Below are 23,482 nucleotides of genomic sequence, written 5' to 3'. Positions count from 1 at the left end.
ACCTGAGGGGCCGTGGGGAACACAGCCAACGTCACACGCCCGACGCCACAGAGAGGACAGACCCTGCGGCCACAGAGGCCCTTACCTGGGGCCCGAGGGCCGCCTGCTGTCCTCCCCAGCCTCGGGGTGCTGCCCGCCGTCCTGCTGTCCGCCCTTGGACTCCTGCTGCCTTGGGCCTGCACCCCCTCCGTGCGGCCGGTCTGCCGAGTCCGCTGGAGGCCCTGAGGTGTCGAGGCACTTGCTGGAAGTGGGGGCGTTGGGCTCCTGCCCGTCGGGGCCGCCTTCCGAGGGCGGGGGAGCCGGGGGGCCCCCGGGCAGCTCCAGGGCCGGCCGGGCCTCCTCCGGCCTCACGGGCGCACCCTTGGTGCTGGCCTTGGCAGGGCCCACGTGACAGGCGCGGATGACGCCCCCGGGGCGGCATTTGTCGGGCAGACTCTCGGCCGCGTCCTCCCTGCCGCCCCCACAGCCCCCGCAGCACACGCAGGAGTTAAGGAGGCAGTTGGTGGCCGTGGAGCCGAGTTCGCGGGGGCCCCGCTCCGGGCCCTCGGCCGTGGGCTCTGACGGAGGACCGCTGCTTCCGGGGGCTTCCGGGGCAGCCGCGTCCAGGGAAGTGGGCGGCTTGGGGTTGAAGATGACCGTGGCCGAGAGCTTCATGCCCCCTGTCCGCTGTGCGATCGCCTCGGCCATCTCGGCGGCGTCCACGGTCCCCTCCCAGCCGTCCAGGCAGCTGCAAGAGTTGGGGCCGGCCGGCGGCATTTTGCCGTCCTGGATGTTATTGTTATTGATCAGGTCCCCGTCCTCCCCGCCCCGTGCTCTGCCCCGGGGGTCGTCACTGGCACTGGCCGTCCACCCGGACGGGCTGCCCGGGGCCTCGGCCGCTGCCTCCACGTCGTCCATGAAGAACACCCTGCCCTCCTCCTCGTCGCTGCTGGGCTGTGGCTGCCCGCCGCCCGGGGCCGCCTGGCCTCCAGGGCTGCCCTCAGGGCCGGGCCCGCGGGCGGGGGACTGGCAGGCGCTGGGCGGTGACAGCAGGGACGACATTTCGGCCCCCGCCCTGTGGACCATGCGGTTGAGCTGCTCCAGCTCCTGGTCGTCGTACTGCATGGAGCAGGCCAGCTCCGCCTCCGGGAGTTTGGCCTTGGCCGACAGCAGCTCCTCGGGGGGCAGGGGCGGGGGGAAGGCGGGCGCCAGGGCGGGGGGCACCTGCGCATCGGCCCGGATGGGGAACTCCGCGTCCTGGGAGACGCAGAGGCTACGTTCCAGCGTGTGCAGCTCCTCGTCCGTCAAAGTCTGCAGCAAATCCCTGCAGGGGGCGAGACACAAGCGCGTGACGGTCCCAGCGGCCGCCCCGGCCTCCGGGGGACCGTGTGCGCCACCGAGTGCTGGTGACAAATGCGGAGCACTGGCAGCCGCCCCCAGCCTGGCGGCAGCCTGCCCCCCCACCCTCGGAACACGAGGCATTTTCATCGAGTGCCTTCAGGGGCGTGTGTGATGTATGTCCTGCCGTTTCAAACGGCTTTGGCCTGAGGACCCGTGAACTTGTGCGCCGTCCGTACGTTAATCGGCCCATAGAACCCTCCCTGACCCGTGCGTGTTTTTAATCAGGTTGTCCGTCTTTTTCTTATTAAGAGGAGTCCTTCGCATATTCTGGATTTAAGTTCTTCGTGGGATACATTGTCCAACTCCGTGGCTTGCCTTTCCACTCTCTTAACGGTGTCTTTGGATGAACCGAAGCTTTACCTTTCAACGAAGTGCCGTCTATTGTATTTTTCTCCCCACGGTTAGTCTTCGGTGTCCTGCTGAAGAAAGTTCGCCTCCCCCAAGCTGCTGACTTTGTCCCCTGAAGCCTTTACCGTTTTACTTTTCCCATTTGTACCTGCGACTCGAATGGAACTAACTCTTCTGTGTGATCGTGGTACGAATCCAGACACGTTTTTCTCATATGGTTTTTATTGACTCAGCTCATTTATCAGGAAAAGAAAACAGAAACAAACAAACAAAAAAAACGAGCATTCCCAGCATCCCGCGATGTCGCCTTTGTCCTAAGTCAGGGAAGCGCGTGTGTGCCGATCTGTTTCTAGACCCTTCTGCTGAGAGGTCATAAGCCCGCCTTTGCACGACGTCTGCACCGGCATTTCCGCGGCTTCGCAAGAGGCGGGCCCTGGCATTGTTCACGTTCGTGACATGCACACGTGTCCGCCAGCCCAGTCACACCGGCATTACCCGCGGAAGCCACTGGAAGCCCACCAGCGGCAGGACGGAGGAGCGACAGCCCACTTTGTTCTTCCTCTTCAGCAACCTCCTTCTTCTTGGCTGTTCTAGGCCCCTGGCATTTCTACCTGAATTTTAGAATTCATTTGTCAATTTCTGCCAAAAAAGAAAGAAAGAAGAAGGAAGGAAGGAAGGAAGGAAGGAAGGAAGGAAGGAGGAAGGAAGGAAGGAAGGAAGGAAGGAAGGAAGGAAGGAAAGACTGCGCTGGATTCACAGATTCGTTTGAGAAAGGCCAGGATCATCTCAGAGCTGTTTTGCACCCTGAGGGTGGAGCGGCTGGCTATTGACTCAGGTCTTCATTCCTTTATGTCGATAACATCTGGCAACATTCGGCGCGGTCTCGGACGGCTTCAGGTGCGTGCCTGAGCGGCTGACATTTACGGACACGCTTACGGAGGATGTTTCTGAAACCGGTTTTGTGATGAGTGACATGGAACGTCGAAAGGCGGCAGGATCGTCTCCCGCCGTCCGTCTGCACGTCGGGTCCCCGGACTCCCGCGTGTCCACCTGCCTCAGTTCCTTTGCCCACAGGACTCCGATCGGTTCACCTGTGCGTGCGGGTTGCTATGACAAGTTCCTCCAGCTCCGTGTTTCTGAGTAATTCTGACGTCGCCTTCATTTTGGAAGGACGTCTCTGCCGCGTATAACACTGGTCGGCGGCTCTCGCCTTTCGGCTCTTTAAATACACGTCACTTCGCCGCCTTCTGGCTTCCACGGCGTTTGTCTGTTGTCGAGAAGGCGGCTGCCAACCTCCCGTCCCTTTCGAACCAGCCTGCCCTGCTTCTCTGGCTGCGTGAAGGGTTTTTCTGCTTCCAGCAATTTCACTTGGATGCACGTGCCCAAGTTTGTTTTCTGTTCCGCTAGCCTCGAGTTTCCTTCAGCCTCAATCTGTGCGCAGAGATTTTCTTCAGCTTTAGAAAATCCTTGGCCATTATTTCTTTGAATGTTGCTTCTATCCGTTTTCTGTATTTCTGCCTTCTGATTCCAATCGTGGTGTCAGACTTTTGAGTATGACGCATGTCTCGTACGCTCTGGACTGTCCCCTTGCCCATGTCCCCAGAGCCGGCCCTTCCGCCCGTCTGCTCTGAGCACCTGTGCCTCCCTGCCCGGCCCCCACGTCACCCATCATCTCTCCGCATTTACTACTTCATCTCCCAGTAGGACATCCAGGGTTGGGCACCAGGGGAGCAGCCAGCAGCCACTGACCAGCTGGACCACAGACTGGACCGAGCACTCCCGTCACAGGACGCCAGGCTGTGGATCACCCACCCAAGCCCCCGGCTCTCTAGGACCACCATGTGCTGGGTCACGTCCCTGTCTGAGTTCCCAGCACCTGTGGCTCCACCTGGGGTTCCATGCTCGCTGGGCTCCCCAAAAGGACCCGCAACACAGCGGGCACACCTGGCTGTCATGCCTAAGGCCACCCTGTGCTGAGATGTCCCGCCAGACCCAGGAAGGGCGCCACAGGCGTCTGTAGGGACAGCACTGGACCAGCGGCTGGGAAGGGGGCTTCCTGCAGACCGACCATGGCAGGGAACCACGGCACCCAAGGTCACAGCCCAGCGAGGCCATCTGTCTGGGCCGACAGCTCAGAGAGGCCACCAGTGAGGGCTCCGCACCAGTTTAAAGTGAGGGTTTGGCGGAAGCTCAAGGTCAGAGATGCTGGAGGACCTGTTGCCAAAGGCCCAGGGGACCCTCAGGGCAGAGCATGGTCACCCAGGCCAGCTGTCACCAAGCCCACAGAACAGCACAGACAGGGCCAAAGACACCAATGCCACCTAGGCCAGTCACCCAGGCGGGGGTAGAACGAGCCGCAGCATGGGGGGCGGCAGTGGGCACAGCAGTGGGCACACAGGAGAACTGAGCACGTGACCCCCCTAAAGTAGTCCAAGAAAAGTTAGAGCCCCTGGAGCGGGTGTTGGGGGCGTGTGGAGCAAGCACCAGTCCCAGCCTGCGCCCCCAGCCCCAGCCCGGCACAGCGGGATGCCCCCCAGGGCAGGTTGTGGGGCCCCTGGCACACCCCAAGCCACCCGTTCCACAGCCTCTCCCGTAAAATGGGCCCATCCGTCTAGTGGGGCCGTGAGAAGCCACAGGGAGGGCCAGCACACGGGCGTTTACACCCAGGGGCTGGGTCTCCACATTGCTGGCCAGGAACACAGACCAGGGTCTTGTGGGGAAGGAACCGCCTCGGCCTTCGGAGGGGCTTTGAGGCCGCGAACCAGCACCTAGGATGGAGGGCCAGGCTCCAGCACCGCCCGGCAGGAGGGGACTGGTAGCTGCCGCCCACCGTCCCAGAAAAGAGGCCAAGAGGCCGGCTGGGGAGACTTCATCCCCCCCCCGCCACTCCGCCCCCTCCACCCCCTCCTCCTCCGTCCCCACCTTATTTTCCGCAGCAGCGTGTGGAAGGGCCGGAACAGCTCAGACATGTCTTCCGCCTTGCGGTCCAAGTTCAGGGGTCCGTCTGCGTAGACCACGAGGCCGCTACATTCGAGACAGAAAAGCCAGCCTGGCATCAGGCCCTGCAGCCACTGGGCGAGCCCAGACCACATCCAGGGCATCCAGGGCCACCCTGCACTCGGACACGAGCTCCGCCTCATGAGCGGATCGTAAACAAGTTCAGAGAAAAGCCATGAGAATGGTCACCCAGACCATATCATGTTTCGAACTCGATCAGCTTACAGTCGTTCGAGGGATCATAGAACAACCGTGAGCATGTGTCTGCACGTGTCGCCATGGCAGCCAGGCGGCTCAGCATCGAGCTTGTCACTGATATCGACCCCCTGGAAACGGGAAGCTGGGCCTGCGTTTCCGTGCAAGGCCGGCATAGAGGTTTGTGAGCAGGAAACCTGAAACCGTCCGCTTCAAAGGAGACCGGACGTGGGAGGCGAGAGCTCGCAACCCTGCCCGGCCACCCCCCGACGTGGGCCCCCGAACCCACGGCTGGGCCCTGTCTGGTCCCAGTGGGGTCAGGCACGAGCACCTCAGGGACCCTGTGCAGATGGGGAGACGCTTCACGACTGTGCTCTCTGGGCCCCTGGGGCCCCCACACCTCTGGTCTCATCGCCTCCCGAAGTCCAGGTGCTGCCCTGAGTCACACTCGCACTGGCCCACACCCGGCTGTGACAGCTGTGACAATCCAGTCCCAGCCCGTCAGTGCAGCTCACTCCCGAACCCGGCACCCACACCCGAACTGTGTGCTTTGTGCTCCCCCTGCCTTTGCCCAGGCTGTCCCCAAGCCCGTCTTTCCCTCCCAGAAATCTGGCCCACGCTCCGTCCCCGTTCAAGACAGGAGGCAGCCCCCCTTGCCCCCCATGCAGGACGGGCCCTGTCTCCCAGGCATCCCTGTGCCTTGAGGGGCACTCCATCCCTGGACTGGGCCCCGTGCCCTGTCTGACTCTGTTCAGGGGCCACCACCAGGTGCTGATTCTGCAGGCGGAGCCGTGTTCCCCAGATGGCACACTGGCCACACACTGCTTGCAGCCCTGCCCAGCTCCACGCCTGGGCCGCCACCCACGTCCAGACCCGCCTCTTCCGGGAGGACCCTCCTCTGGTGACTCCCTGGGTCTCCGGGCCAGACAGCTCAAACCTTGGCACATACAGAGTCCCCAGGCGCTCCGGGGCACGTCCAGTTCAGTGAGAACAGCTGATCAACAAAACTGAATGGAGGGACCTTGTTCCTTTAAAAGGTTGAGCTTCGTGTGCAAAATGCAAAGGAGTTTGACCCCTCCTCTGGGTCCCAGGCAGGACACCGCCGGGCCCAGCGCCTCTCGTGGGAGGTGGGGGGCCTGAGGATGTACCCTCAGCCTTGTCCTAGCATCCTGTGGTGTTTCCGTGGGCACTCGAGGCACCATGTGCTCTCTGCGGGCCTAGCCCTCCCACTCAGCATCTCTGGGAAGTGCTGCTGACCGCCCAGGATGGAGCAGAGAGCAGGCTTGTGGGCCAGCCCAGCGGTCTCTGTCCCCACGCTCGGGCACCCCTGAGGACAAGGGGTGGCTGGTCCTGGTAGAGCTCAGCAAACATCTGTTCAGTGTCCCACCAGCCCAGGGCCTGATGGAATGGGGTGGACGGGTGGGGGAGGGGGATGAGGCCTGCTGTCAAAGGAAGCTGCTAGGTCCCATGGAGCTGCCACCCATGGCTACTGCCCAGCAGGGCTGCGGGGTTCAGGCCTCGTGCCATCACAGGCCGCAGAGGGACAGGGCGGCCCCCACAGCTGAGCCTGGCAGGCAGGCGGCTGGGTCCCGGGGAGCCCGGGCATACGCGGGGGTGAGGAGGGGCCGGGGCCGGGCCCAGGAGCAGCTCGGGTGAGCGGTAGGAGGGCGGCCGCGCGGGACGGGCGAGCGGACACGCTCACACCCTGCAGGCCGTTTCCTCACTTGTGTGGCCATGTCCTTCGATACGCCAAAGTTTTTGATTGTGACGAAGTCCAATTCATCTCGTTTCTCATGTGCAGCTCCTGCTTTTGGGGTCACATCTGAGGACACGGGGCTCTGCCCGTGTTGGCCCGAGACCCAGCAGCCCTGCCACCTCGGGGGCGCCATTACTCTGGCGCGGGCTCGGCGCAGGGCCCCAGACGGCACGCAGCGCTCCATCTCCCAGGCGGAGGGGCGGGGGGCAGAGGGGCGAAGGCAGGGGCAGCAGAGACAAGTGCCCCAGCTCTCGCCACTGCCCCCCAGCTCCTCCGCCTCTGCTCTGAGAGCTCCCTGGGTGCCACCTGGGGGTCCCAGGACACCCATATCTCAAAGGCGGGATCCTGCAGGGGTGCAGTTTCAGGAACGTCCACTGTGGGGTCTTTTTGTCCACACAGGTGCCTGTGAATCACCCCATTCTCGCTCCAGCCCCAGACGCTGCCTCGGCCCTCTGCATGCTCCAGGACCCCGAGAGCCTGTCCTTCACGCTTGTCCTTGTCCACCCCAGACGGTCCCTGCCCCGAGCACCGCCCCCGACCCCAGCATCCAGAACCCTCCGCAGCAACTGTTTGTCTGGCCACCTGTGCACGTCCCTCACGGGCACTGCAGTCCCTGGGGACTGACACGGGGCCAGGTCCACGGTGAGCACCAACACGTGCTCGCAGGGCGCGTACAAGGAGCGCGTGCCGGGCCCGCTCTGGGCAGCAGTGCCCTCTGCCTGCCCAGCCCACATGGCGGCTGTGGACAGTGAGGGACAACAGAGACAGCCGTGGGCAGGGCCCGGCGGTGGGTGCTGTAGGGACCTGGTCAGCATCCCAGAGGAGGTGGCTCTCGCTGCTCCTCTGCGAGGATGAGGAACTTCTGTTGCAGCCACTCCGAGGCCGGACCTGCTTCTGGGGGGCCCAGCGTGCTTCTCCGGCGGAGCCTCCTCAGCTGTCACACGGCGCCCACCCCGGGCTCCTGCTGCCACCTCCCAGAGACCCCGTGACACCTGCTCTCCCTTCACTCAATCTCGAAACCCGGCCTCCCTTTGCTGCGACTCAGAGCCTCCCTCATGTCCTCGGGGTCCCCCAGCTTCGCCCCAGGTCCTCCCTCCTGAGCTTTAGGGGACCCCAGGGACAAAGGCCCTGCCCACGAGGATCCCGCCTTCCCTCCCAAGACGGGCCTCCTCGGGTTGCTGGCCCGGACAGAGGGGACAGAGAGGGAGCAAGTGTTCAGGTGCCAGGAGGGGACCCGTGAGCTCAGCCAACAGCACAGGGATACTTCTCGGGGAGAAGTGGCCCCGGGACTCCAGCTCAGCGACAGCAGAAAGGGCCGAGGCCACTGTCCTCAGCCACCAGTGCTCGGGCCGGTGGCGACGGTGACAGACAGGATGACGAAGAACGGAACAAACCCGTGCCACGGACTCGGCGAACACCCAGAAGCGCCGCGGGCCGCTCGCTTGGCGCCTGGCTCTCACTTCAGACCACTGTGCTGCCTGAGCGAGTCACGTGCCCGTGCTGCTGAGAACAGGTCCCCCCGAGACGGTGTGAGTCCCTCCTGTCCCCGAGGTCCAGAGCTGCCTGGCCCAAGCTGTGGCTTGATGAGCATTTGCAGGGAGCTGGGGTGGGCGGGGGGCGGGTCAGGCAGCAGAGGCCACAGCGCCACCGGGCTGCTCAGAGCCAGCAGGGTCAGCCTGCCCACACCGCACCTGTGTACTGCAAGGAGGCCCTGGGGAGAGCCGCCCAGAGCCACCAGCATGGCGACACCCCCTGCTCTGGCTGAGCCACTGAGCCTAGCACACACCAGGGGATCTAGAAGACATGTGTCCAGGGCCACGCCTGGACGGGAGGTGGGGACGACGTCCTGCTCTCACAGGGAAGGCTCAGACCCCTGTTCCCTGTGGCCCTGACTCAAAGAGCTTCACTGTTGTTTTTCAAAGCACCAAAAGTCCTCATCAGAATGACTCTGGCCTTAGAGAATCCTTTGCCTGGAAAGAAAACAATGTGACAAACTGCGTGGCCCCCTCCGAGGGTGGCTCCGAGGGTGGCTCCGAGGGTGGCTCCGTGTGCCGGGCCGCTCTGCCCCAGACCACCCGCACCCTCCACTGAAGAGCTTAGCCCCCTACCTTCAGGCGAAGGGAAATTAGCAAATGCTAGCAAGGCCACCGAAAATGGTCGCCGCCCCCAGGGGGACAGAGCCCGCCCCTGCTTTCCTCGCTTCCTAAACTTAGGAGGGAGGGAAAGATGACAGGAACGAGGCCGGGAGCAGGGCTGTGGGGTTCTGGAAACCCCTGGGGCTAGGCGTCGCCCAAAGGCCACCCCGAGACCTCCAGGAAGGTGGCCGAGGACCAGGTCCAGGGACAGCTGCGGGTGTGGCTGGGGGAGCTGGACCTCATTTGTCCGGAGGGCCGGGGTCCGGGGGCTCGGAAACCCTGGGCCCGCAGCCCCGCCTACCACGTGGTCCCAGGTCTGCACCGCCCAGTCTCTTCCCCGCATTCGAGCCCACGTCCCGCCCAGGGCACCGCGGCTCAACCCGCATTTCACCCTCTGGTCTCAGGGCCCAGAGACAGTCCTGATCTGGCCTCGGGTGGGGTGGCCCCTCCTGTGCACAGCACACAACCTGTGTGGCTCCCTGCGGTGGACGGAGGCACCTCTGGCCCGGAAGCTGGCCCCACCCTGCCCCCAGCCACTGCACCCCACTTCTTCACCCTCAGGGGGGTCCCCTGGGGCCTCTCCATGGCCTGTGCCAGCCCAGCCCTTGTCTCCATGCCCACCCCACATGCCAAGGCCGTCTCTCCAATGTCCTCATCGCCAACCAACCTCTGTGCCCTGCTCCCTGCCCAGCTCCACACCTGCGTGCCAGCTGCCCCCCGGGGCCTCCCCAGCTGCACGTCCCACAGGCCTTTCTGCCGAGCTCCCCGTGGCCCACTCACTGCTCCCCCCGAGCCCTGCGACTGCATGTTCCACGCCCCCCCACCTGGCAGGAGGGGAGGGCGGTCTGTTTGGGAGTCCGGGTGTGGCTGGACAGCAGTGGGCCACGCCCAGGACACCTGGGCTCTGACCTCGGCTCTGAGCCTGTCAGTGAGGGACCGAGTGCTTCCTGTCTCGGTGTCTTTAAGGCCTAACTGCCGCCCTGACATTTTGAGCCACGAGACCCCCAAGGCCTAAGCCTGCACATCCTTGCTCTCGCCAGACACGGGGCACCCACCTGGCCCTCCGCCTGATCACCCTCACTCCCTGCCAGCCTGCGACGTGATCCAGGCAAGCCCAGCACCTGCTCCTGCAGACCAGGAGCACCGCACCCCGACTCTGCAAAACCTCCTCCGCGGCCCGTGCTGGTCACTGCTCCAGAGGGCGGCCGCGAGGCCCCGCACGGTCAGCGGGGTTCTCCTCCCTGGGCTGCGAGTATTCGTGACTGCTCCCCTCCCCTGTCTGGCCTCGAGTGTCAGGTGTACAGTACTTTTCAGGGTAGGGCGTCCCCCTTGGGGTCCCTCCCTCACCACCGCCCTTGGCTCCCATCTGCTGAGGGACAACAGCAGGACTGGCCAGGTACCATTTATCAACACCCAGAGGGGCCTGGCACCACCAGACTCGACAGTCCTGCCAGGTTTCTGCAAAAGTACCGTCCCAGGCAGCAGGAACACTCACCACACGATGGCCAGCCTGGGGATGGTGAACATGAGGGCCGGCTCGTAGTCGTCTATCATGTCCTGAGTCAGGTACCCGAGGTCCAGGGCCCTGCGGAGGAGAGCGTGAGGGGGCGGGGCCTGCCAGGGAGAGGGGCGGGGCTTTGAGGGAGGGTGGGGGAACTGCAAGAGTGAGGGGCGTGGCCTGCGACGTGGAGGCGTGGCCTACGAAGGAAAGGGCGAGGCCTGACCCCCCCTCCAGGGTCACACCCGCAGGGAAGGTGCGGCTCAACCCTGCCTGCGCCCTGCTCAGCGGGCACTCGGGGAGACATGTGCGCTCAGCCCTCATGCATGCGGGCAGAGGCGGCCTGCGCGGACCTCCACCCCCCACCGGCCAGATCCCAGCTGTGGGGTGGGATGTGCGGTGTGCGTGGGAGGGGGCTGGGAGGACGGCCACCACGTCCAACACACAAAATAAGAGGCTGATCCAGGCGTGGGCCTGCGTACCCAGGAAACCGAAACTCTGCAAGTGGCAGGAGTAAACGGGGAACAGACACCCCCCCCACAACGGCCGGGTGCCCTTGAGAGCTGCGACTGCCCTCCCGGGTGCCCCTCAGGGCATGGTAAAGGGCTTTCTCTGCACCCCGAGAGCAGGCACTGCTGGCAGGACGGTTCCAAGTAGAAGATATTTTCAGTCTTCTTATTTTTTTGGTGATTTGAAATATCTCTCAATATATAAACAGTGAATAATCTGTCTCTAAAAAGTAACAGGCTTATGTTATGTGATATTAGGCAAATTCGAAGTGTACCTAATACCAGAGCACTGGTCAAATACCAGGGACATTCCAGGTTAAATCTTAGTCCCGAAGTCCATTCAGAAACTCTGACTTCAAATTACTGCACCAGGCACATGAGAAGCCTGATGCCTTGCCCGCCCCAGGCCTTGCTCAGCAGACTGGCCGCCCAGCGAGGGCCCCGCCCTGGCCCGTGCAGGTGGGGAGCAGGGAGTGGGCTGGTCCAGCTCCTCTGGCACCCTCTCCTCTACCACAGAACTGTGACTTTCTCCTGCAGGATGTGCCCTCTGGGGCCAGAGCAAAGGATGTGGGGCTGAGTCAGGCCCCACCCCAGGGGAAGAAGGACACGGTGGGGGGAGGAGGCTCCGCCTCCCTGCCTGGGGCCCTGCGGGCAGCAGCCCTTCACCTCTCCACGGTCTCGCAGAACAGCACGATGACCTCCTGCTGCACGTAGTACTCCCTGGGGGACTTCACCGGCACCATGGCAGAGACATAGCTGCAAAGACGTGAGGGGGTGAGGGCTGCCCTCGGGTCCCAAGCACCCTCTGGACCAGGGGCTCTCCGGTGGGACCAGTGAGGTCCCCCGCCACAGTGTGGCATCAGCGACCTCACCCACCCACGGCTACCTGGATGACCACCCAGGCCACTCGGCACTCCTCCCGAGCCAGAGCCAGCCCAATGCCTCCTCGGTCCCCTAGCCCTGCCACCCTCAGCCCTGACTGTCCCCTGCCTGGATGCCAGCCCTAACCAGTGAGCAAGCGAACAAACGAATGAATGAATGAATGAATGAATGCACACACAGGCGGTGAACATACCCCCGGGGCTGGCCAGGTGTATCAGTGGCTGGGGGAGCTGCACCAGGTGGGACTTGGGGCGCACAGGACATTTGCTGAGTGGACGTAAATGAGCGACAGTCTGTCCAACCTCTCCCCAGAGGGGACATTTTTCTTTCCTTCTAAATCACTAACTAGCTTTTTCTCGTATCGAAAGCTCGTTTGGGAGGTCTGGGCAAGATGGAAGACGAAGCTCAAGTCTCCCTCATCCCAGAGAGGACCGCGGCCTTTAACGCCCACTCCGTCTCCTCCTGGGGGCCAACAGGTTATGAGATGGACAACTTTTATTAGCTGGGACCCCCGTGGACATGGACTGACCCTGCTCTTTCTCACCCGTGTCTGTGGACGCCTGCAGCATGCCTGGCCCCCAGCACAGGCCCCCCGACCCCCTTCCCGTGGGCCGCCCCCGGGTCGGGCAGTGACTGAGCAGACAGGGGCAGGCCCTGCCTTCTGAAGGAGCAGCAGCAGCTCCCTGGGCCACATGGGGGGACAGGCATGGCGAAGGGGTGGACGAGCACAGGGAGGGTGCACGCCCCGAGCCCAGTGGTGGCAGTGGGTGAGCACGTGGGGTGGGACAGGGGTGCCGTGCCATCCACACACACTCCCCCGACCTGGGGGGGCCCTGCCCTCATCCTGTGGAGCTGGGTGTACCAAGGCCCCAGCGCAGCGGCCACTCTCTCTTTGCTCGTGCTGCGTCCCAGACCCGAGCACACAGAGCCAGTGTCGTGTTTGTGGGGTGAACGGGTGATCGGGTGGGGTGAAGAGGGCAGCTGGGGACCAGCGATAGGGCGGACGCAGGCTTGAGCTCAAAAGCAGAGACAGGAGGTCAGACGGGGGGGAGGCAGCAGCGGACAGGGGCTCGAGTTGGCACCACGATGACCTTTACTGCAGGACCCCCGAGGGGCTTTACCCCTGGGCTGTGTGGGGGGTGGCGGTGGGGAGGGTGGACGCCTGGGGTCCCCTTTATCCCTGGGTCACCTCTGCCTGTCTCCAGGGCTTACCGACACCTACAAACAGGTCTGAAGCGGCTGCAGCCCCTCCCTCTGCAGGATTTCTAGCTGGAGTTATCAGGAGGGCCCCCCGGGGCTGGCACACGCCCTCCCACCGAGCCGAGGCGGTGGCTGCCCACACCCGCAGCACTGTGCGGGGCCCTCGGGTCACCTCAGCTCAAACTCTGCAAACAGGACGTCGAAGTGCCTCAGCGCCTCCCTCATCTTCTCCGTGTAGCTGTTGAGGTCCCGCAGCGCCTGGTCGCGGAGGGCGCCCCGCACGTCCTCCAGGCTGCGGGTCAGCTCCTTGGCCAGCGGGCGCATGGCCATGCTCTCCAGCTCCCGGTTCATGATGGTGGAGCCGGCGGCCAGGCACTGTGGGCAGAGGACGCGGCTCAACGGCGGCCAGCTCTCTGGAGTCACCGCCTCACGCCCAGGCCCAAGGAGCCCAACAGACAGGCCTGCCTGTCTCAGGCCGTCCAGGGTTCAGGGGCCCCCCACCTCCCACTCCCGGCTCTTTCCCGTGGGTGCACGTCCCCCTGCAGCCTGCGGACAGTGGGAGCTCAAGTCAGTCCACACCTAGAATGGCCCGGTCCTCAGGAGGGGACTGTGGTCCCCAAAGCCGGGCGGGCATGGGACAGGAGGGATGAAGGGCTGTGGCCAGGCTGAGGTGTGGCCATCATCCCTAAGACCCGCCCCCCCAAGTCTTCTCTCCTGGGAAACCCCCGCCTCAAAGTCTACTCCGCTCGCTCCGGGGAAGGCATTTCAGGGACACGGGGCCTGCTCCCCCGGGTTTCTCTTAAGTCCAGAGCAGCCATGGCAGAGATGACGGATGCTCTCACTGTGACTTGGGCCCCAGTCACAGGGGCCGGCAGGAGAGGAGGGCCGACAGAGCCCCAGGTCACGTGCCGCCTGTCCCCTCCCTGCCCAGCCACAGGAGCTCCCCAGACACCCCAATCAGGGCCATGCTCCAGGGCTGACCAAGGCTCACAGAGAAACGGCTGGACAATGCCAACGCCGTGACCCTGGAGCCCGGCGGCGGCCGCTACCTCGGCACCAAACCACAGCTGGCCGGCCAGGTTGTCGTGCCGGATCTCCTCGGGGAACTTGACGCAGAAGTCCCTCGAGGCACGGTCCTGAGGGATGCACACGTCCATGATCTGGTTAATGATGTTTAACACGGTGTCCTGAAACAGAAGGAGACATGCGCCACAGTAACGCGGCTGGTGGCTGTGACACGGGAGCACGTCTGTGTGCGCCGCACAGTGGCCACATTCCAGAAGGACCTAGTAGAGAGCAAAACTCCTGCGGCCTCCTCCCTCATGCCCTGCCCCGCACGCTCACTAGGCTCCATATATTCACCTGGAGCGCCGGCCGCAGAGCACATAGCTCTGCGCCTCCCCGCTCACCGGGCCACACGGGGAGCTTCTCGCTTTACCCTCGTAGTGGCCGGGCCATGCGCCTGAGCCTCCCTGCCACCCTGCACCACGCTCCCTGCGGCCTCGGCTGCCATGACCGGCCCCCTCCTGGAACACCTGTGCACGGCCTTCTAGGGGCACAGCTGGAGAAATGGAACAGCTAGGTCGACGGACACACGGCAAGTTCATGTCCACCGCCACTCACTGTGCTGCTTTCATGGCCGTTGTCAGCCTGTGCCGTCCTGAGTGTGTTGACAGCACAGGTAGACTCTGTCTGCTGTTGGAGTGACAGCAATAAAGGACAGGACATAACACCAGCCTCTCAGAGGGACCCTTCATCCAGGTGTGTCCCCTCCCCACCCCTCCCGACCCCTCTGGAAACAGCTGATCAATCGCAGCAACCTGTATGTATATGAGCCAGCAGCTGGCTTCCTCCCCGGGTGACACCCCCCACCTCACGCTGTGCAGCCTGGGCCAGGCCACTTACTTTCTCTGATCCTGGGTGGCTATAAAAGGGAGACCATGTGAGGCCGGGAGGACCACGTGAGCATGAAGACGCTTGGCTCTGCCCCGGCTCACGGCAAACCTCAATAATGGTAACTTTTGTTTTAAAGGCCCTTAAAAATGGTTTTACTTTTTTTCCTCACGTTCAAAACGCAAAGGATAACAAGCCGTTTCGAACGCTTTGTGTGTACAGGGGTAACAAGCGCACTTTTATTGCATCTTAAATTACGTTCTATTCTCTCCTTCGAGATAGTCTTGTTCTTCACACATCTACCATTCGTTCTGTAGAAATACAGGAACGTTGAAAGCTTGGTTTTTTTCCCTTTAATTTGTTAAGGATAAAATCGATGCACATTTCGCAGTAGGGAAACGGGACCGTGGGGGAAGCCCAGGAGCAGAGAGAATGTCCTTGGGGGGTGGGCTGCGGGTTGGACATATTTCCTCCTGATCCGTGTCCTCCTGCCTTCAGAGCCGACGTCCTCCTGTGCACAGACATACGGCTTTGTGTCCTGCTGTCAGCTTCTGTGGGGACATGTTACAGCATCACGAATCCAGCTCATGACGGATAGCCACAGGACAGGCCGGCATCGTGCGGTCCTCTTCCCTGGGATGTTTTACGATGTTGCTAACTTCACCACCGCAAATCACGCTGCGGCCACCGTCGTGGGGCACGGCACTGAATCTGGGGCTGATTCCTTAGCACCCCCTCAGTGCCGGTGGCATGACAAGGTCAAGGGTTTAAACTCCATTTACTGGCTCTGATTACCATCTGCCAGCTTGCTTTCCAGAGAGATTGCACTGACTGACCTCTCACCCTCGGCAGCGTTAAATCTCAGCGTCCCCCCTCCTTCTGCCTCTGAGGCTTGAGTTTCATTTTCCTTAGGAAGCAGATATGAAAAATCGCCACGAGCGGGAAGCAGGATCTTCTGATGCAAAAATCAATACTCTAAATTCTGAAGGAAATTCTGCACCGCGCAGAACACATTAAGCCTCCACGACACAAAAATAACACTCAGCCGATATTCAGCCGACACCCAGTGGCTCCATCATGAGTTCTTTTAAAAAAGGTTTTCTGGGTGGGAAGGTCCCTTTCTCATGATTCAATGAAGTAATGAACAAATAATGGCAATAACAACAGTTAGGGCTCGGTAAATGTCAGGTTTTAGTAAGAGCCAAGGGTCTAGAAATGCAAAACGCTGATTCGAAAAGATACATACACCCCATGTTCACTGTAGCATTACTTACAATAGCCAAGATATAGAAGCAATTAGATGTCCATCGATAGATGACTGGATAAAGAGATGAGGCACATACATGCGATGGAATATTACTCAGCCATGAAAAAGAATGAGCTCTTGGCATGTGCGGCACCACAGCTAGACCTAGAGGGTATCATGCTGAGTGAAATAGGTCAGAAAGAGAAAAACAAATACCAGATGATCTCATTTAATGAGTGGAATCTAAAAAAAAAAAAATGCATAAACATTACTGAAACAGACCCCTAGATACAGAGAATCAACTGATGGCTACCAAAAGGAAATTAATAGGGGAAAGTGACAAAAAAAAAAGCTCCAGAAATCTGAGCTCAGCAAGGCAGCACGACTCGCCCGAAGTTGTGTGGCCTTTGGGTGGCGGTGCTTGGACTTTCTCCTACCCTGCCTGGCCCACTGGAACGTCAACTGCCAAGGGCGAGTCCAAGGTCTTTTTTATTCACGGATGGGTCCCCAGTGCCTAGAACTGTACCCAGCACAAAGTCTGCCTGATAAACATTCACTGGGACTTCTGGTTCCAGCCAAGATGGAAGAACAGAAACGAAATTTACTCCCTCAAACAACAACGGGAGAAATTAAGACACCGGTCCTCCAGACACTCGACATCGGGCAACAAGCGATCCCGAGAGGAGAGAAACAAACAGGGTGACAACTACGACCACCCTGGTCGCTGTCTTGAGGGGATCTCCAGGTGATGGCACAGACGAGGGTACCCGGTAGAACCCAGCAAGCTCCCTGGTTGAAGAGACAGAGCTGTGAGTCCAGGAAAACTGAAGCAGCTGGCATCCCCAGGACAGGGCACCAGAGGAGAGAGAGCTGCCCGGCACCTGGAGGTCTGGGGACCCTGAGTATTCAGCAGGAAACTGACCACCACGTGTCTGCAAGGACCGGGCAAGACATACCTGCAGGATTAGACGGAGCAGCGGCCAGAGCCTTCCCAGGGCCGGATGGTAGAAAGGCTCAGAGCTCCCAGGTGTCGGGAAAGGACCCAGTGTCTTGCCCGCGTGGTGCAGGAGACTTAGCCCCAGAAAAACACAGCTCGGATCCCGCCTAGAGAACAGGACCCCAAAGGATCAAACTGTTCCTAAAAAACCAGCGAGAGCCCAAAAACAAAGCTCAAAAATGGTCCTAGGAACACAAAAATAGCCAGCACCCAGCAAGGTAAAACTCACAACGTTAGGGCCCAGTGAAAACCCACCAGGCCTGCCAAGAACCGGGATTACAAGAGGAGCAACCAACCAGAACCAACCAAGGCCCGACGCGGGCGATGGGAGGGGCAGCCGGGTCGCTGACACCACCGTTACATCCGGCGTCCATGTGGTCATAAACTCATGTGGGGGCAACGGAGGAGAAGGACCCGGGCTGATCTAGAGATGAAAGTCACAAGGTTCGCGATGGAAAATTTACACCGGCAAAAATGGGATTAAACTCAGGTGAGACATTTCAGAAGAAAAGAACAATAAACTTGAAGACGGAGCAACCGAAACTCTCCAGACGAATCACAAAACATCATCATCATCATCATCATCATAATAATAATGATAATGATACTATATCATATCGCCGGTGAGCTGTAGGACAACTTCAAGATGTGAAATATACATATCATTCAAGACCCCAAAAGAGGAGGAATGCGACAGAAAAAAATATTTGAAGAAATAATTGCCAATATTTTTCTAAATTTAACAACTATAAACACAGATGCAAAAAGTTCAATGAATGCTAAACACAAAAACACACGGAGGAAAATACATCAGGTCATAGTATGTGCGAATTGATCAAAACTAATAAAAACATCCTACAAGTGGTAAGAGAGAGAAAGACACGCTACGCACGGGGAGCGGAGACGGAGAGTCACAGCTCTGCGTGGGGACGAGGCCGGTGGCATGACACCAATAACGTGCTGAGGGAAAACGATCGGCAACTCATAATTCTACACCCGGCCAACGCATCTTTCGAAACTCGCGGCAACGTGGAGGGACCTCGAGATAATCACGCCGAGCGAAATAAGCCAGACAGAAAAAGTCGAAAACTACACGATATCGCTCATATTTGGGATATAAACCTAAAAGCGACACACGAACAGGACAAACGAGCAGAGATTCCTTGACGTGGACAGTAGACTTTTGGTCACCAGCGGGTGGGGGAGGGGGAGGAAGGAGGCAGACGGGGAAAGGGGGTCAAATACACGGCGACAGAAAAATCTAACTATGGGTGGTGAACACACGATGCAGTATGTACATGCCTTATTTACTGGATTTAATTAACCAATGTCACCATAACAAAAAATAAATAAATAGGATTAAAACCTAAAAAAAAAAAAAAACTGACAGTAAAACGGTCCTTCATCCAGGCGAAGGCCGAAGGAACCCAAGGCCAGCAGACCCGCACCGCGGAAATGCTAAGCAAAGCCTTTCGGGCAGAGGACCGTGACCGCAGGTGGAGACGGGGTCCCTGCGGGGCGGGGCTGGTGCCGGGGAGGGGTGCACGGCGCCGGCCCCCACGCCCTCCCGGCCGGCCGGCTCACCTGGCAGGAGCGGAACTGGCTGACCAGCAGCGTGCAGCGCTGCGGGTCCTTCCGCCCGTCCAGGCTGTCCAGCTCGGCGGCCACCTGGTTCAGCTCCTCGTCGGCGTAGTAGAACTGGGCCAGCAGCTGCGGGTCGGACCTCTGCGGGAGAAGGCACAGCGCGTGAGCGGGCAGAGGCGGCCTGTTCCCGCCGTGGCGCCCCAGTGGCGGGCAGGGCGGGCTCCCCAGCAGCCCCCTCATGAGTGTTTAAACCACTCATCTCAACACCGCCTGTCCTGGTCCCTCTGCATGTCAGCCCACGGGGCTGTGCCTGCCTCTCAGGCCACCTGAGGACAGTGTCTCTGTGGAGAAGCCACATCGCAGGGCCGCAGCCGTGATGGGACGACCCAGGGGCACAGGGAGCAGGGACAGTGCAGTCCACGGCCGCCTGACCAACAGCACGTCCTGACAGCGGCTCAGGAGTTGACCCCAGTCACCGCAGCCCACTGGGATCCTCCCGGCCCCAAACCCCGCAGCTCCCCTCCCAGGGGTGGAGGACAGTCCCACGCAGACGTCGAGCTGTGACAGCGTCTCCCGGCAAAAACCAGGTGTGCGAAGCCGAGCCCTCTCTGCGCTTGTCCCCGCAGCCCGTCTGGCCGGCAGCCGCCACCGGGCCCCGCAAACAGGCCAGGACCGGATGCAGGGCGCCGGGTAGCGACACCTCCGGGGGGCTGTCTGCTCTGAAAGGGTGCGGTGCGGGGCTGGACCCACGCCTCCGGGAAGGGCCCGGGTCGGCCTTTGCCCTGGCACTAAGCCTCGCCACTCCGACCGACCTCGAATCCACCCACACCTGCTGCCCAGGGAGGCTCGGCTCCGGCTGTGCGAACCACACCCAGGGAGGCAGTGATGATTCAGGTTCAGGAAAGGCTGAAGGTGGCCGTGGTGCCAGGAACACAAAGCCCTGCCTGTCACTTGTCCCCGTCGGACTAGCCATCCTCCTCCGTGGACCCAGGAGGGGCCTGAGGCTCAAGGGCGCGTTGCTTGTGCCCAGCCCTGTGGCTCACACACACGCCTTCCTCTTGTTCTGCAGAGGGTGACGTGACCATGTGTGCACATGTGGGACTGTCGGGGCGTCACGGGCCATGCATGCGTGTGCATGTGTGGCTATGTGGTGTCTGTGTGCCTGTGTGTACACATGTGAACGCTTTGGGTATGTGAGTATACACGTGTGAGCTGCACGCATGTGTACATGGGTGTGGCACATCTGCATATGTGAGCATGCATGCATAGGTGTGCGTGCTTACGAGCATGCACGTGTGTGTGTGCATCTGAGTGCGTGCACGTGTGTGAGTGGGGATGCTCCAAATGGTGCCCTCCCCCAGTGTGACCTAAGTCCCTCATCCACACGTCTCCGCTATCCACACTTCCCATGCTGGAGCCTCTTCTGGTTCCAGGCAGGATCTGGGGGGCAGGGAAGGATCGGACAGATGGCTGGAGACCCTCGCCCTCTGACCCCCAACCAGGGCTCACTCGTGCCTCGGGCCGGCAGGCACCTACCTGGGGGGAGAAGACAGAAGGGGATGGTGGGCCCGTGGAGGACAGGAGTGTGCCCGCCTGCCCCCGTGGAGAGGCACGGCAAGGGGACTTCAGCACGCAGTACCGAAGTCGCCCCAAATCAGCCCCCAAGACTCGCGTGGCCGCTAAACGTCTGCGTGACGGCGAGGAACAGACTCTCTCACTCTGCCTCGAGGTTTCCCGGAGCAGGGCCCATGGCCCGCGTGCCAGCACCTGCCGCCTCGGAGTCAAGGCCGGAGACAAAGCCTGTGGTCCTACCTGGCTTGGGTTTCCATGAATTAAAGACCTTAAAACCAGGCCTACAAATATGCCGACCGAGAGCAGAAAGAGCCGTAAGCACACACAGCAGAAGAAATTAGAAAATTCAGAAAGTTTAAAAACAAACTAGTGGGTATCTCTGTTTCACGGAAACGCGAAAGGCTTATGCTATTTAAAAACTTCAATTATCCCCGAGATAGCTTTTCAGCCCCCTCAGGACTGAAAAGGGTGCCACAGGACGGGGTGAGGGGCATCTTTATGGGTTGTGTCAGCCACACAATCATATCGGTGACATAATCGTGCCCATGGCACCCGCAGAGGCCCCAGCACCGTGCGAGGCAGCCTGCGGGCGGGGTGCCCGGAAGTGAACGAACACAACTCACAAACCGCGTTTGCACTGATTAACTGAACCCAGAGGAAGCACGGGGCTGCTCCAGCTCTACTGCGCAGTGTGCAGAGGGTGAGGGACCAGGCTGACTCTCCTGCTCATCACTCAGGTCCCAGTGATCCAGCAGCCGGTCACCCCCCAGCCAGCTCACAGGCGGGACGAGAGGAGGAGGTATTTCAGGAACATGACAAACTGTCTTTCTCTGATTTGAATGAGCCAGCGTAATTCAACATTTTTAAATTAACTTTTAAATTGAACTCTTTACTGTCCAGAGTAAAACGCCCTCAACAAAGAGAATCGCTTGATATAAACAGGAAGGGCCCGCCCCATTTGAAATAAAAATTGTAAGGGGATAAATTAGAACCCAGTCGGAACGGCTCTCAAAATCGCACCCTCAATATCTTCTCAAAGACACGAGAAGACAAATAAAGCTCATGAAGAAAGCGCGTGGCTTAGGAGGTCAGGTGCCCCGTGAACCAGCGGCCTCGGAGGAGGAGAGGCGAGAGCAAAGCCATGCTGGGCTCGGGGGTGGAGGGCCGAGCACTCGGGACTCACTGCAAAGCTGATTAAGTCCACCTTCCCAACACCCGTGAGGTCGGATGAAGATGTGGACACGGATTCGGGGTCGGATGAAGATGTGGACACGGATTCGGGGTGCAGGGGCGGAAGCGAGGTCAGCCCTGCCCCCGGGAGCCCATCTGAACCCGACGCTGGAGTGTCCCCAGAGTGCTGAGGCTGGTCGGCCAGGCTGGGGCAGAATGTGACATGGACCACGAGCTGCCCCCAGGGGGCTGGCGTCCCCAGTCCTGGGCCTCCCTGGGGACCACCCAGAGCCCTCGGTGAGGTGACCCCACACGACACCTCTGACCCAGATGAACACACTGAAGCTCAGGAAGAAAATTCATGGCCAAAGTCCCACCGCCACTCACGATGGGGCCAGAAGTCAGCCGTCACCCCTGAGTACTCTTGGTGTCCGCATGGGTGAGAGTGACCGGCGGGCCCCTTTCGTGCCCCTTGCTTCCCCAGCAGGGAGGGGACACTGCAGGTGGAGGACCTGACAAGGGCACCTCCTCGTCCTGTCTCTGCAGGGCCATAGCACTGACCCCACGCCACAGGAGCGGGCAGATGAGGGGGTGACAGGCGGTGGGACAGGCAGCACAGCTCCCCGCGGCCCCACCCAGCGTGAGCCCAGAGGTGGGTGCTACCCGGGGGCTGCGGGTATTGGGCCACCCTCCCCCAGCAGCTGTCCCAGGACACAGGCTGGGCCCTGAACGCTGGTTCCCAGGCAGACCCCCATGGGCCCTTGCTGCCCAGAGCAGCTGGACAGAGGCCGGAGTGCTCAGGGTGAGGACTGGGGGCCCTCGGCCTCCCGGACCAGCTGCGCAGTCAGGCTTGGGTGCCTGCTGCCAAGCCAGGAGCGAGGGCCGTGCAGACCAGCGGGAAGGCCCCTGGTCTCGGCACTCGGGTTCGGCTGCTCCCTCCGACCGAGCCCCGCAGCCGGCTGATGCTCAAGCCCTGGCCACGGAGACACTGCCTGGCCACGCTGGGCTGTCTGGGAAACTCACTGGCCACTGGCCGCCAGGGCCAGAACTGCACACCGCCTCCCAATGCCCTCCTGCTGGTCTTCCCCGACCATCCAGCCCCGCCGAGGCCGGGCGCCCTGGGTAGCTGTGACCCGTATCCCCAAAGCTGGCCTAACTGCATCGGTACCCCAGGGCTGCCCGGCCCAGGCCCCTCAGCCCCGCGCCCAGACAGGTGCACACGTCTGTCATCGTGCTGCGGCCCCGTCACCCGCCCATCAGTGGCTAGCGGCTGGTTAGTCCTGTCCCCACCCCAGCCAACTGCCTGCCCTCTCCTGCTCAGGCTGCAGACAGCTCGCTGGCCAGCAGGAGGGACTGGCAGACACTTCATTCCCGCCACTGGCCACAGCTTCTGCCAGAAACTCTCCTGGTTCGAGCAGCCACAGAAAGGACAGGCCTGGCACCCTGACGACCGGCGCCCAGGGCACGGCAGGGGCATCGCTCATCCCGGTGTCTCTGTCGGGACAGAGAAATTCTGATCTGTTTTCCAGTCTTGGTCCGTTTACTCCGTGAGCCTGGCCAGGCAGCTGCTCAGCCCAAGGCCTACTGGACACATGAGGACAGAGGACCACACCTGGGGTCGCACGTGGGGCTGCGGGCTCCTAACCCCTGCCAGCGTGTGGGGAAGGGGTAGCGCCCCCATCCCATCCTCCGTCCTGGGCGCTCTGTGGACCAATCTCCTGTCACTGCAGGGAAGCACGGCGGGATGGGGGGCCCTGTGCCTGGACTCTGATGGCCCAGAGCTGCCCAGGAGATGTGGGGACCCGGCCCGTGGGGGGTCGTCTCCACCTACCTCTGTCCACCAAGTCGGGCTGCCACAGGGCCCTGCACAGGGCGCCCACCTGGGGCGCCGGGTCACACCATGTCCTCGACCGCTGTCCCTCCCCCGCCCCCCGGATACTGATGGCCACCTTGCTCGCTCTGACGGCACCTGCTCCGGGCCCGAGTCCATGTGTGGCAGGTGTTCTACCTGCAATCCTTCTGCGTGATGCAGAGTCCAGATCATTCTGCCAAGAGGACACGGTGCCCACTATCCACCAAAGTGCCCACAGGAAGGACGACCGGGCCTTGTGTGGAACGCG

General features: G+C 61.2%; 1 protein-coding gene across 5 annotated transcripts in view; it reads right to left on the bottom strand.

Annotated features, from left to right (window-relative positions):
* ZFYVE28 (zinc finger FYVE-type containing 28) overlaps positions 1 to 23,482 on the bottom strand; it is a 58,610-nt gene that overhangs the window by 16,101 nt on the left and 19,027 nt on the right. For 4 of the 5 annotated variants that reach the window (XM_039838284.1, XM_039838287.1, XM_039838285.1 and 1 more), the window contains exons 2-8: positions 18,621 to 18,761; positions 13,950 to 14,087; positions 13,073 to 13,275; positions 11,485 to 11,574; positions 10,307 to 10,396; positions 4,651 to 4,752; positions 86 to 1,303 (exon numbers count right to left, since the gene is read on the bottom strand). In XM_039838284.1, coding sequence (XP_039694218.1) covers positions 86 to 1,303; positions 4,651 to 4,752; positions 10,307 to 10,396; positions 11,485 to 11,574; positions 13,073 to 13,275; positions 13,950 to 14,087; positions 18,621 to 18,761 — 1,982 coding nt within the window. Of the gene's footprint in view, positions 1 to 85; positions 1,304 to 1,654; positions 3,160 to 4,650; positions 4,753 to 10,306; positions 10,397 to 11,484; positions 11,575 to 13,072; positions 13,276 to 13,949; positions 14,088 to 18,620; positions 18,762 to 23,482 lie in introns of those variants that run through there. The other variant, XM_039838288.1, reaches the window with a different exon arrangement.

The sequence above is a fragment of the Pteropus medius genome, unplaced genomic scaffold (assembly GCF_902729225.1).
Source record: "Pteropus medius unplaced genomic scaffold, Ma_sr-lr_union100, whole genome shotgun sequence".
Classification (NCBI taxonomy): domain Eukaryota; kingdom Metazoa; phylum Chordata; class Mammalia; order Chiroptera; family Pteropodidae; genus Pteropus; species Pteropus medius.
Note: the sequence above shows the minus strand (reverse complement) of the source record. Positions and strands in the feature narration are given on the sequence as shown.